The sequence below is a fragment of the Epinephelus fuscoguttatus genome, linkage group LG1 (genome assembly GCF_011397635.1).
Source record: "Epinephelus fuscoguttatus linkage group LG1, E.fuscoguttatus.final_Chr_v1".
Lineage (NCBI taxonomy): Eukaryota > Metazoa > Chordata > Actinopteri > Perciformes > Serranidae > Epinephelus > Epinephelus fuscoguttatus.
This window is the reverse complement of record NC_064752.1, coordinates 16,040,070-16,054,354: the sequence shown is the minus strand read 5'-3', so window position 1 is coordinate 16,054,354 and position 14,285 is coordinate 16,040,070. Positions and strand designations below refer to the sequence as shown.

At 42.1% G+C, this 14,285-nt stretch overlaps 1 protein-coding gene across 3 annotated transcripts in view; it reads left to right on the top strand.

Annotated features, from left to right (window-relative positions):
• The first annotated feature begins 4,051 nt into the window (after positions 1-4,051).
• Positions 4,052-14,285, top strand: part of slc12a5a (solute carrier family 12 member 5a) — a 225,481-nt gene continuing 215,247 nt past the window's right edge. For 2 of the 3 annotated variants that reach the window (XM_049591443.1, XM_049591434.1), the window contains exon 1: positions 4,053-4,448. In XM_049591443.1, coding sequence (XP_049447400.1) covers positions 4,289-4,448 — 160 coding nt within the window. In that variant the 5' untranslated portion in view covers positions 4,053-4,288. Of the gene's footprint in view, positions 4,449-14,285 lie in introns of all 3 variants that reach the window. The other variant, XM_049591425.1, reaches the window with a different exon arrangement.

Here is a 14,285-nt window from a genome sequence, read left to right as displayed (position 1 = left end):
GGCAGTTATTTATTACTCTGACTTCCTTCCAGGAATCATAATGGTTATTATTTTGCAGCTTCCTGCGAGTGAATCAGCTCTCATGGTATTCTCGTTTCTTTTAATAAAATGAAATCTTGCATTGGTAAATGATGAAGTCTAATAAAAGGCAATTAATTCCTATCACTTATTTTCAATGATACTTCATGTCCTGTTAAAAACCTCTGATGCCAGCCTCTGCAACTAAGCTCCCCCTTTGCTGGATTCCTGGACCCAGGTTTGCTGGGAGGTTAATCAAACTTAAACTCAACTCAATTTAGTATTAATGTATGCAAGTTGAAATGACAACGGTCTCACAATTAAGGACCATATCCCCAAACAAAAATTCTAATTAAATCAATACAAAACAGTTGACACAACATAAGAATAGTGCTTGGGTTTCTGGGGTGGAAGGTTAGGTTATCTACATTGTATGGTTGGACAGAGTATTCAGATGTTTTACTAAACTAAAAGTAGCAATACTACAGTGTAAAAATACCCTGTTACAAGTAAAACTCCTGCAAGTAAAAATACAAAAGTACTGGCATTAAAATATATTTAAGATACTGAAAGTACAAGTTCTTACTCCATTTTAAAATATTACATTATATAATTGATGCATATTGTGTAGCCTACTTCACTGATAGGTATAAAGGTGGAGTTTTATGTAGGTTTTGATTACTTTTAGTCTCTATATACAGACTCTACATTCAGTGAATGTAGAGTCTGTAGGCAAACCCCGGAGATCTTGCCTCTGGAAGAAGAGCGGAAGAGCCCTGGTTTTCGGTGCTAGGCTGTTTGCAGTCCGCATGATATTGATCAATCACGTTTGAGCCGGCTGCAGTTGTTGCCAGGTCAAATGGTCCGTACGGTGAACTAACGAGGCGGAACATAATTGGCGTCACTGCAAACTCTGAATCCATCGCAATGGTTCAGCATAGTTACTTATATATAAACGGAAGTCGAAAACGGAAATTTGCCTCCTCCGCCCAAATCAAACTGGAATGCCAAAAAATCAGGGGTCTGCCCCCAGAGACTGTTTCGCCGTCTGCCGGAAGTCAGAAGCCAAATACAGCCGCTGGGTTCCGAGAATGGATTACTTTAGGCTACGCTACAGGATAGCTTAATCCACTGGTTCCTCACCTGGGGGCCCCAACCCTCACAAGGGTCGCCAAAGCTTCATTGGTGTCTCAAGGCCTTCTTGATGTTAAGGGGTGTTAGAAAACTTCAAGTGAAGGCCTCTGTCTTTCAGCATTTTGTTCATTTCTGCGAATAAAACTAAATGGAATTGTTATTTTTAAAGGCACATTAAAGACCTGAACACAAGCTACATTTACAGAACCTTCCCTTTCTCGTCCTGCATTAGAAAAGTAAACACTTAAAACAACCAAACAGCTAGTACAACAATGGCCGAGCCAAAGGAAGAGGAAATCACTACATTTCTGGGTTAATAGGTTAGGTTAGGGTTGGGATTTTAGTTTGTTTTACTTAGTTAGATAGGTTGTTCTGAGCTCAGGGGGCAGCTTGCTAAAACAGTGGGATTTTTATTTTTGTGCTGTAACAACAAATTGGCTGCTCTACCAAGTTATTGCTCCAAATGGCATATTAGATCATCATCCTGCACATACTAAAATCACACCCAAATATTCCTGAATTTTTTTACAGTAAATTGAATTTGTTCTTAAGGGGGGCACCTTTGCCCATCATGCGCTAATGCCCGGTTCAGACAAAAGATTTGTAATAAGACAAGTAGAAACAGAAAACCGTTCTGCAACATTCTAAAAACCTGCCAGTTCACACCAATGCAACTAGATGAGATGGCGTATCATCTCTATACAACCACTCTCTGTACTTACATTGTGATTTTCATCTTATTTTGTGACTGAATATAATTTGTAGCTTCTTAAAATATGAATGAGGATAATGATAGTGAGATACTGGCTACAGCTGCATTTGTAGAAGTGATGAAACGACGGAAAGCAGAAAACAAGCATCAGATGGACTGAAGTCATAATAAATACACTACAATAATGTAAATAAAGAGGGCCAATTAATCAGTCAATGAGAATGTGTGTGTGTGTGTGTGTGTGTGTGTGTGTGTGTGTGTGTGTGATGAATAAGCACATACAGCAAACAGCAGCAGCAGCGAACCACTGTCTGACACTGACACACTGTAAGGATGGAAACAGAGCGCTCCTGCTGCAGCAAGCGAACGCACCGTCTGTGATCATTTTGACTCAACCAGCAGACTTCACTACACCCTGATTGGCTTTGAAACAGGTGATGTGCTGACCAGCTGAGTGGCAGATGACACCATCAGCCAGCTGGAGTCGAGCTCAGACCGGCCAGTTCACACCACAGCAACTTTTCTCTGCAACGTTCCTGTCATCAAGAATATTTGGTCTGAAATGGGCTTAAGTTTCGTGGGCGGTGTTTGGAAGGCATGTTTTCTTTAAAAAATCTGTGGTATAATAAATACAAATTATACCTGCTGCGCAGCGATGGGTCGGGTCCAGGTATTTTTAGGCAATTCTGAGCAACAAGCAGAAGAATTGGAAGAAATTTAGCAACACAGTCTGCCTTTTGCATCAGCTGAGGCTTGAACTCACAACCTCTGAGACTAAGAATCAATTTCTATCTCACTGAGCTAATTAATCAGTGACAAGTCATGTGTAGCTTCACAAATTGACTAAGCCAGACGTGCAGGTTTAGCAGCCATCCATGCATGGAAAAGCAGATTTCAAACCACGGTAAAAAATTCAGTTATCGAAACAAAAATCCACATATAATACACATAGTGCATCTAGACAGCATGGAGATGTTGGTAATTTATTTTAACAATGATTGATTTGCTCCATGAGTGAAAAACTGATGTTTAAAATTGCCATTTTTACATTTACTCTAATTGTTCACATTAGAACAAAATTCAAAATACTGTCAAAAATTCAGTTTTTGAGATAACATTCTGAAATTTGCCACACATCATCAACCATGACTCTAGAATTTTGTCATTTTTTTCCATGAACATTGAAGATTTATTTAGCAAGAATCTGCATGTATATGTTTAGAGTACTGTTTACAGTCAAACATTTTGATGCATTGTTTGGTATCAACTGAGCAAAAACTATGAGAGGACATAGGTTTAAGAAATGTTACAGTTTTTGAAAAAAAAAAACCAGGGTGATGAAGTTCATAATTTTTAATAGATTTAAAAGTACAAAAGTTTCTTCAGTATTGGGGCTACGGTTTGATGAAAGTTGTGAAGTTGTTGCACGTATGGTTGATTTGTTATGAATTTTCAAAGTTTTGAACTTTAGATGCTTGCTGTAGCGCCACCATCAGGACTATTGGCTTGAGTTTACAGCTGAGGATATCTGGCATGAGACTGGACCTTTGTGCAAAGTTTGGTGAGTTTTCACCCATGGGAAGTATGATTTCCTCGGAAGAAGAAAGAAGAAAGAAGAAAGAAGAAGAATACCTAGGATTACCTGCCAGGACCCTAAATACAACCATTTACATTTGTATGCCCCTAAAAGCCAGAATACCTGCTCAAAAAATTATTTAGCATGACACCCCCTTTTTGAGCTATCCCCTCCCACTCATGAGTAACGAACAGTCCCTAAACTATTAAACGTAGTGGAGTAAAAAGTAGGAATATTTGGCTCCAAATTGTAATGGAGCGAAAGCACAAAGCAGCATAAAGTGGAAATACTCTTGTAAAGTACAAGCACCTCAAGCTGGTTACATTAATGTTTATCTGAATTTATTTTTTCCACATTAAGCTTTTTATCAAACCCCTGCAGCTCTACAGCAGCTGTTTGACTGACAGATGATCTTTGGCTTCTTTCTGTGGTCGCCTAGCAACGCCGACTCAGAAGTGTAGATGGCTGCTTCCCGTTAAATGCTATCATTTTTAGAAATATAAAATAACGCTAAATAAAACAGCTAGTGGTGATATATATTTTTTTTAAATTTTAAATAAAAAAACGGCGCCACAAACCGGAACCACCGGCTCTAGGACCCAGGCGCGCGGCTGCCACCAGACACCGGTTGATGAGATGGTCCGGTCGGCATTACACATCTAATTACCCGACAAAAAGCGGCTGCATGTTCGCTCTGGTCAGAGTAGTCGGAGGTAAACTTACCAGCCGCTGACGGTGGACTACAACACCGCCAGAAGAAGCGAGAGCATTTCCCCGCCGCTGTCTTTTTTTGCCGTCACCCCGCACCGTGGCAAGAAGACCCGTCGCTTGTCTCACCGGCGTCAACCATGAGCCAGAGGTTCACCGTCTCCAAGAGCGACGGCGACCGGCGCCCCTCAGACATCCAGGGGGAGGTGAACCAGCTGTTTGAGGGAGACGAGCCCCCGACCAGCGGCGGCGCGGAGGGGGAGGACGCCGCCGGTGCCGAGGTGGTGGTGGTGCTGAAAGGTAGGGAGACACTTGAGCCGGCTTCATTCACCCTAACGCTGTTTGTTAGCTAACGTTAAAGGCTGTAAGCTAGCAGTCTTGATGCCTGAGTCCTGTTCGGTGGCACCACATTGTCTATGGACAGATGTGTGTGACTTGAATTTGTAATGGCCACACAGGGCACAGTCTGGCTGTTAACAGAGGCACTGCAAAGGGCACCAAACCCCCTCCTCCCTCCAGCAATACATATTCAAAATTGGGCTTTGCTTTGTTTTCAAATGGTTTGTTAATTCTGTATATTTGCTCCCATGTGGCACACATTCAAGTGTGTGCTAAATTTTATTGCACAAGTCATCAGTGGTCACTCTGAAGGGCATCAGTTAATTTCCCCTCAGCTGTCAGACAGTAGCCCATATGCTTCCTCTTCATCTCTCCATCACCACTCCTCATAGACTTAACTTTATCTAGCCTATTTCATACTTCCTTAAATCCAGGCACTCAAGATCTTACCCTCTACACATGCTTGAAAGCACTGCATGTGAGCAGGGAAACTGCTTCCCTGATGGAAAGGAAATGTCAGTGTCAAGTACAACCTTGTGGCTTGGCATGGTCATACTGTACCAGCAAAAAAAAAAAAAAAAATAATAATAAAAAAAAAAAAAAAATATATATATATATATATATATATATATATATATATATATATATATTTATATATAAATTGCATTGCTAGTGCATACAGGACAGTTATTATGCTCATCAAAGGTGAGTAAAAACATAGCTTCATCTCCACAGTTATGCCAAATTCCTCCAGTGCCCCCTGTGAGTAGTCCCAGCCCCATCTTCTGGGAACTAGAGCCATTGTGGTGGCAATCCTGTCACTAACTCACCTGAGTGAAATAATGGAGGTCCCGTCCGTCATTGTCTGAATTGAATGCAGCAGTCCAGAACAAATGGTGGCAGGAATTCCCATTGGGCCAGGATTGGAAGCTGTTACCATTACCAATGATTAGCATTAGAAAAAGTGCAATCACTCAGGTCCAGTCTAGTGCAAATGCAGATTTATCTGCAAATGAATCAATACTTCTCATATGTTGTATAACCTGTGAGAGCTGCCAAATAATGGCATTTCATATTAATTGGCCAGGCTCCCTGGATTCCCATAAATGCCTTTATTGAAGCTCTAAATATGCTGCTCCTTAGTTTCTGTGCTTTAGTATACTATAGCCTTAGCTCAGATTAATCCTTTATTTACTGGACCAGCATTTTTATGAACAAGAATAAACGTTATAAAATAAGCAAACATTTAGATATTCGTCAGAAAAGGTCTTTTCTGGAGTTTCACAACTGCCCTCAGTCCTCTTAGCTTCTCTCTGGATATATTAGATGACATCCCCTTGTCTTGACATAATTCCTGCTGCTTGGAGATTCAGCAGTGTTGACAGGTTTCCAGTATTAAACCAGCCGGTCATTGAGGTGAGGAATGAAAGCTTTTCATTACCAGTCCAGCCGCGCTCCCTGTCGCTGCTACGGAAAGCCTCTAAGGTTCTGAGCATGCCATCATCTCCTCTCGTGCAGGTGAATTCACATAGAAATGCCTCCTCAGCATTTCTCCACTTGAATACCCCAGCGTGTATCAATCATTCCTCTGGATATAAAAGAGGGCTGCGTGGGTCGGTAGGAACAAACCTCCCCATCTTGTCCTGTTCCACCCTAATAGATGGATCGAAGGACTTCCATTGAGATACAGTATGTTATGCTTCTGCTAAGCGGCAGCCTTGTGGAGAGTGGCGTCTCTGCATCCACTTTGCTGGTTGCCATAGAGACACAGTACATTTTCACCAGAGTTTGTCTCACAAATGGTCTCGCAATGAGTTGGAAACACTTAAAATCAAGCAAGTAATGAAATCGGTCTCTTGCTGGGATGGTGTGATATTTTCTCTTTCCTGTTTTTTTGCTCTGTGTGATAGACCATACATGGATGTCCGATTTCTGCACCGTAGATGTGAGGCTAATAATTGCTATAATAAGACATTTCTTATTGCTAATGTTAAAAACAATAGTGAAATGTGTACAAAATTTGCCACAGCTGAAGGTTACACACTCAAATTACTCATTTTATGCGACCAGCCATTTGAGCAATTCAAAGATATTCAATTTACTGTCACGCAGGACAAAGAGAAGCAAAAATCTTTACATTTGAAAAGATCAAATGAGAATATTTGGCATTTATTTTGAAAAATGACACAAATAATAGTGTTTTTCTGTCGATCTAGTAAATGATTGACTAATTGTTGCAGCTCTAGTGCATAATAGTGTTATCTATAATGGTATATGGCATCAAACATCCCTCCATATTGTGTGTGTGTGAGTTTGTTCAGCTGAATTAGAGGGCTTGTGTAAATTTAATAGGACTGTAAATGTGTCCAAGGCTGAATCTGTCAATGTAATTACGCCATTGTTGGCATTTTCCTGCCCGGTAATAATTCCAGTGTCTACTAAAGCCCCCATTCAGTCTTGTTCTTATTTTAGCTGGCGGTACCAGAGCAATATCTAAATTCTTCCCCCTTTAGCCTGGACCCGTGATCCTGTTTCTATCGATCCAGAGGGAGGTGTGAGCTCAGTCAGCTCAGCCAGCAAGTGTGGTTGATGATGACTGGCTGCAGCAGGAAGGAAGATCTTCGTCTGGCTGCCAAGTGCCCCCTCTGCCCTTGACCTTGCAGCAGTGTAAAGGGATATATCTTCGTTAGATCAGTTGGGCTCAGTGGAATGGGTTCAGAACGGGCCGAGTATTTCTCATGTTGCAGCTGGAAAAAGTACGGAGGCTTTGAAACGTCCATGTCATACAGAAACCTTAGATTTCCAATGTTCAAATGTATGCTATTATGTTATTGGACAGGGATAATGTGCATTGAGATATTACATATTATCACTTCTCTGAAGTGAATCTGGTTAGTGTAAGCAAACAGTTGATCATCATACAAGGAGCAATGTATAGAAACTGAATGAATAGAAAGGACTTTGAACTGTTTGCCATCGTCATTTGACAAGTTCAACAGAAAAGGGCAATTGTTGTTAGTTGCTATGGTGACAACATGTGGGGTTGTTAAGTGGCACACGGTTGAGGACGCCATTAACTGTTAATTTTGCAGTTCAAGCACTCACTTAGATAGATACATTTTCAAATACACAATCTATTACGTTGAAAGTATTACCATATTTCCCTACTTATTTTTGTTACCATTGATTGCATGTTTGTTAAAACATGATGTAAAGGTACTGTAGAACGAGCAGCTGCTTAGTTGAGAGGCAGAGAGAGACAACGAGGATGAACAGCGTGTAGATCCACCATATTTTCAGGGCTAAGTCTTTGAATTGGGGTTTAAAGGACGTGCATATTTATGAGTGAACAAGGTCTTAGTTCTATTAAAGAGAGAAACATGGAGTGGTGCATAGTTGTATTTTTGTGTTAATAGGGGGAATAGTTGACAGTAGAGCAAATGGCACACAGCAAAAAAATGAACTGTCGATAGTTAATTTGGCTATCTTTATTTTCTTTAGTGTAAACGAAGGGGCGGCAGTAGCTCAGTCCATAGGGACTTGGGTTGGGATGTGGAGAGTCGCCAGCAAAAGTTCACATCCGGACCAAATATGGAGCGTGGACTGGCAGCTGGAGAGGTGCCCTTGAGCAAGGGGCGCCTGTCCATGGGCAGCCCCTCGCCCTGACATCTCTCCATATAATGCATGTATAGCTCCTGTTTGTGCATGTGTGTGTATTTTGGGCCTGTGTGTACATGGCAGCTGAATCAACAATTGAATCTCCCCTTGGGGATTAATAAAGTATAGAAAATTAATTTGAAAAATTTAAAAACATATATAAAATGGGGCTCACGTTGCTGCTTCACTGTAACCACGGCAACACTAAACTTCCTGTTTCTTGCCAAAAAAGAATAAAAGTAGGAACAGTCATGACTACAGTGATGGTGTTCGGGGAGCCAGACTTTGGTGTCAGCTCTTGGGGGAGTCAACGGGGCGGGCATGGCAAATCACACTTTAACTCATCATATCTTTGTTGTTTGACCTCTGACTGAAAAATCCTTCCACCAAAAGCAGAGCCTGAGATGTAGTCAGTCAAAATTGAGACAACAAAGATGTGATGAGTTAAAGTGTTATTTGACGTTCCTTCTCCATTGACTCCAATACAGCTGATACCAAAATATGGCTCCTCAAACGCTGTCACTGTCGCGATGAACATTCTTTCTTTTATATAAAAGTTGATCCGTTCATACTCTTATATTTCATCAGACTGCACCCAGAAGACGTTAAAACTTGTCTTAAAAAAGTCTTAATAACATTCTGAATTAAACACATACGTTTTTGCGGAGCTGATGATGGAAGTAGCTAACGAGTAAGCCATCTTGCTTCCCTCTCATCCCTGTTGAGAGTTTCACATGCTGAATGACTGCGACTCTGACCATCCTGTTACATTGATGTGAATGGGGAATGTCCGCTCTACTCTCGTTCTACTTCTATGGAGCATCATTAACATTCATTTGGTGTTGTCTGTCTGCCTGATTAATGTAAATCCCACTTTCCCTCCAGCTCTGTTTGGTCTTCATCAAGTCCTGAGGGAAATCTCTGGCTCTTTAGCTGCTAAATGCTGCGCTATGTTCACCAGCTAGTCGCTAACCTTTCCTGTCTGATGTTTGGTGGTGGACAGAGGGCGTACAGTAGGGTTTATCAGAGCTTGGATTTGCTAAAAAACAAACAAAGCTGACGAGAGTCAATCAAAACAGGAGAGCTGTGAGCTTTAAAACTAAATCATGAAAGCTGCTAAAAAATTTGTAACACAGACACCTTTATACATTGCCATTTGATCTATTGTTTATGTAAAAATACTGATTTAAAGCAGCTGATAATATTGTAAGCTGCTAAAACCCTTTGGCTTTATCACTGTAACTACCTAAATTAAAAGTAGTTTTTACATGAGTGAGCAGACCGACATATGTCCAACAGGCTCTAAATTTGTGTGTATACACTTGTGGTTTAGTTTTATTAATTAATCGATTGTAGCAGAAGGGCTTAGATTTGAAAACAAAAACATTTGACGTTAATAACTGGAACCCAATTTGTCCCCAGTGTTTTAGTTCATGAGCAGAGAGGCCGACTTGGCTGAGGTTTAATCTGTGTCAGGATGTTCTGTTTCCTTGTAAGCAAATACAGTCCAGGAGACAATGACACAGCATGGGAGCACAGCGACAACAACACCCATAATCACAACAACATCACAACCCCATAACCTCATGAGAGCAGAAAAAAAAGCTGGCCTTTCTCAATGAATGTGTGTGTTTTGTATCTTTGCCATCCAGTATGTGTAAGTCGTGCAGTCTCCCGTGTGCTTTCTTTCACTCTCATTTAAACAGTGTATTACTGTGTTTGTTGTGGCATCATCTTGTGTACACTGGCCTTTCTCCTCTAAACCCAGAGCAGAGCTGAGCAGACCTGGTCGGATTATTAAAGGTCGACTCCATCTGCGTTCTATTCAGGGATTTTCAAATGGAAATACCCACTCAGCCCGTAGCAAAAAGCAGTGACGTTAGAGTGCTGATGATAATAAAAACTGAAAGGACCACCTAAAAAATCAGTATGAGTTTAAGTGTACGCTATATTTAGAATATTTGTTGTCAGATTGCCGGTTCTGACAGGGAGCTCAAGCCGTTATATTTCTCCCTTCAAAACCTCCAGACTCCTTTGATGAAACAGTAACTTTACCTGGCAGAACATGTGAGTTGCTTGTCTACCGCCGCCACCATCAGTTAGTTTGTTGTAATTGTGTGACTTTCGGATCCAAACTAAGCACTACGTTTCTTAGCTTCCATGCTGATTAGGGGGTTAGAGGAGTAGAGCTGATTCACACAGCTCTCAATGAAGGGTTGGCTCGGTCACAGAGAGGCACACTAGGCGGGCTCGGGGTTTATATGTAGGAACTGGATGCACCAATTCATCGGCCACACGTTGGCATTGCCTGATACTCGCCTTGTTGGCTGCCATCAGCATATCAGCAAAATAAGATGACATTCACAGATAGCTGAGGTTGTCCATTTTGTTACATCAATTTTGCGCAGGCTAAAAAGCAGGGCTTGAACTGTGTCCTGTTGTCATTGGAACAATAGAAAACCCATTTAGGTCAAACTGAGATCTTCTGTGGGACTCTTTCAGGACAAAAGGACGCAGCAACCTCCCTATCTACGCATCAAGGGACACACTCTATCGTTTCTCTGATAATGCTACATTGTGAGCAACAAATCTAGTTGCAGAGGATCTTGAGAGCCACCTTGGGTTGGAGGTGAGTCGGCAGATAGTCTGCCACGACGAGTCCTCATGTGTGAACAAGCCTACGAGCAAGTCGCCCACTGGTCTGCGACTGGGCCTGGAAATCTGGCATGCTAGAAAGTTGGAGAAGGCTGACACGGCTGACAAAGAGCATCAGCCAATGAGAGGCGGGATACGTCCCACGTCAGCACACAGGAGGATGGAAGAAATGTGAGGAGGACAAGCCGCAGGGTTGCCAGGTCCGCTTATTAGCCACGACTTTGGGCTTGTTTCTAAAGTGGAGTTGCTTATTTGGGCTTGCTCTCTAAACGTCGCCTTTCTCTATATATCCGTCGCTTCTTTTCCAATGCCCTGGTTGCTTGTTTCCCTCCCAAGAACTAGCAACACTGACAAGCCGGCAAGCAACAACAACAATGGCGGCGTCCACAGGATCACGGGGAGCGCGTTGTGGTTGGACCCAGTCCCTGGAGGCAGATCTGATTCAACACTGGGAAGAATTACCGATACCACTTTTTCCTCCCCGATACCAATTCCAATCCCTGAACCTTAAGTGCAACACACACCGCCGCCGTACGCCACGCGTCAAAATGCCCCCCTCCATTATATTCTATGAACCAACCCACACTGGTGCCGCGCCGCGCCACTCTGCTTCAGCCCACTGCTCTATTTCCAGTGCGGCCTGGCGCTCATGGCGGCGCTGCGAGAAAAGCCTTTTATGTACATCTCGCCTCGTAGGATCAACTCCGGTTGTTTCAAATTTTTAATAAGACGACTTTGATAAGAAACTCACCCGTGAAATTCAAGTTGTTGTTGCCTCAAAGTTTTTCCTCTTCTTCTTCTGTTACTAGCTGTTGGCAACCGTTGGCAACTAGTGTAGGTACAGCCACCTAGCGGGCTGGGGTGCGAAATGCATGTTGACGGTGCCGCTGTGTGCCGCTGCCAGTGTGTGCTGGGGGGCGGCCCTTGACGGCCACAGCTCCGCGCTGGCGGCGGTGTGTGTTGCACTTTAGGTGTCTGCCGATACCGAGGGCTGATCCGATACCAGCGCGTAAAATAAAAATGGATGGGATATGAATTGTTGTATGTCTCAACTCCTAAAACTCTATGTAAAATATTAAGAAATAAATACATAATAGTAGAATCTATGTCATAAAACTTGTTTTCATTATTATTATCCAGTGTTGACACAGATCAAGACACAGGTTAAAGTGCAGCCACACTTTTGGTAAAAAAAAGACATTTTAAAGGCTACAGTAGAATGCTTTTTAAACTCCGCTTCGTTTCCGTTTTGTTTGCCTGTAGCGTGCCTATGTGTAATGACGTGAGGCATTACATAGTATCGGATTGGTCATAAGCTGTACTCGCCGATACCCGATACCGCATTTTAGGCAGTATCGGAGGCATTTCCGATACTGGTATCGGTATCGGTACAACTCTAGGAAGAATATCCATGCCTTTATGACGTGTCGTCTCCAAGTTAAAAAACGTAGTTTGGTGATGTCACCACGTTATCTGGGGCTCTGTCAGCAAGGACTCGGTGGAGAAATCTTGTGGTGTGCACACACAGGTCGTAACGCAGTTTGCGAGACTCCCAATGACAGAAACACACGTCGCCAGGTATAAACGCTCAAAATTTTACGATAGTCTCTGTGACGCAAAATCGAGATGAAAATCGTGTAATGTGAACTAGCCTTTAGTTAACGTTACCTGTCAGCAGCTGGTGGCTGGAACTAACTGCTGACAAAGGTTGCACTGATTTACATTCTCATGCTTTCAAGCTATTTTAAGGTAAAAATGATGATTGGGCATAGGTGATTTTGACACTCTCATGATGTGTTTAATGTAATCTTGAAAAATGTAGTTTCTGGTGAGAAACTTGAATAAGTACAGTTGTTTGGAGGAGAAATATGCTGATGTTTTCACAGCAATGTAAAATCAGTGTTAGAGAAGGAATTATGATGTGTATAGTAAAAAAAGAATTCTAAGCAGTTATTTCTTTTTACGAGTGATTTTGCTGTGAAAGAAGGTTATGTTAAAGAATCTGTGGTTATGTAAAGGTAGTGTGATTAGGACTGAATGACCTCTTAACAGTTGAGTCACTTTTCTATAACGAATATTTCTTTGTTTGCCTGGCACAAAAGGGGGAATAAACAACAAAAAAAATATCGGGTGGTACGGTGGTGCAGTGGTTGGCACTGTCACTTCACAGCAAGAGGGCTCCTGGTTTGAACCCTCCACCTTGGGCTCAAACCAGGAACCCTCTTGCTGTGAGGGTGGGGGAGCCCTTCTGTGCAGAGTTTGTATATTCTCCCCATGTCAGCGTGGGTTTTCTCCAGGTACTCCAGATTCCTCCCACAGTCCAAAGACATGCAGGTTAACTGGTGACTCTAAATTGTCCGTAGGTGTGAATGCGAGCGTAAATGGTTGTCTGTCTCTATGTGTCAGCCTTATGATAGTCTGGTATCCACGGTGTACCCCGCCTCTCGCCCAGTGTCAGCTGGGATTGGCTCCAGCCCCCCCGCGACCCCCAACAGAGATAAGTCATGTGGGGAAACGTTTTTAGAAGGTCTTGGGAAAATACCACTCTGATGCTAAAGCATACAAACTGAAACCAGATTTTGAATGTTGGGACTGAATACATAACACTGCTGGGATTCTTCAGAATGATATAAAAACTTAAACATAAAAAAATAAATAATTGACCCACCCTTCAAAGAATAAGGCTGGCAATATTCTGTGTTTTCTGTTGCAGCAGAATCAAACAATGTCGTAGTCCATCTCTTTATTTTCTGACTTCTGTAGCTCTCAGCCCCAGGCTCACTGGTTCCTACTGAATATGTAAATCTTTAAAAACAGGCCATATATGTATACTTTAATTTTTTTTAAAAAGGCTAGATAATTCCCTAAAACAGCTAGGTGTGTATTTTTTAGCAAATGTTACTCAATCAGGAGTGAATAATGTATTTGCTGGGGACTGTTCTCAGCGTATTATTATTCGTATCCAGCCGTGGCTGCCAGCGATTGTGCTCCCATGATAATGGGCTGCTGGCTAACCAGACGAAGGATTGTTTGTGTGTTTATTCAGGCATTTCTGCCCCTGTGCTGTAATGAATGCCATGTAAATAATAGAGAAGCTCTTTGATATAGAGGTGCAGTCTGATGGTGAACACAGATATTGAGTCACAAAGGGCCATTGTGGATGACTCCTATTGTAGGTTTAATATAGTGGGGTGGCTGTTTTTAGTCACTCCTGGGAAGAGTGCGGACGTCTGATTAGGATTTTTATGGATTATTTATCAACCAGCGGAAAGCCTCGTGTAGTCACGGCTTTTCTTGTCATGAACATAGAAATGTGATGCTAAGCATTGTATTTGTTGTTGTTGGCCATCTGTTCCCACAGAAAGAGATTAGGTTTGAGATGTGAGGTTTTGTTTAGATAAAAGCTTATCACTGAAATTCACAGGGGGGCTGTAAAAATAATGTAAACATTAAATGAAAAGGGACTCTGAAGTGCTGCTAGATCGT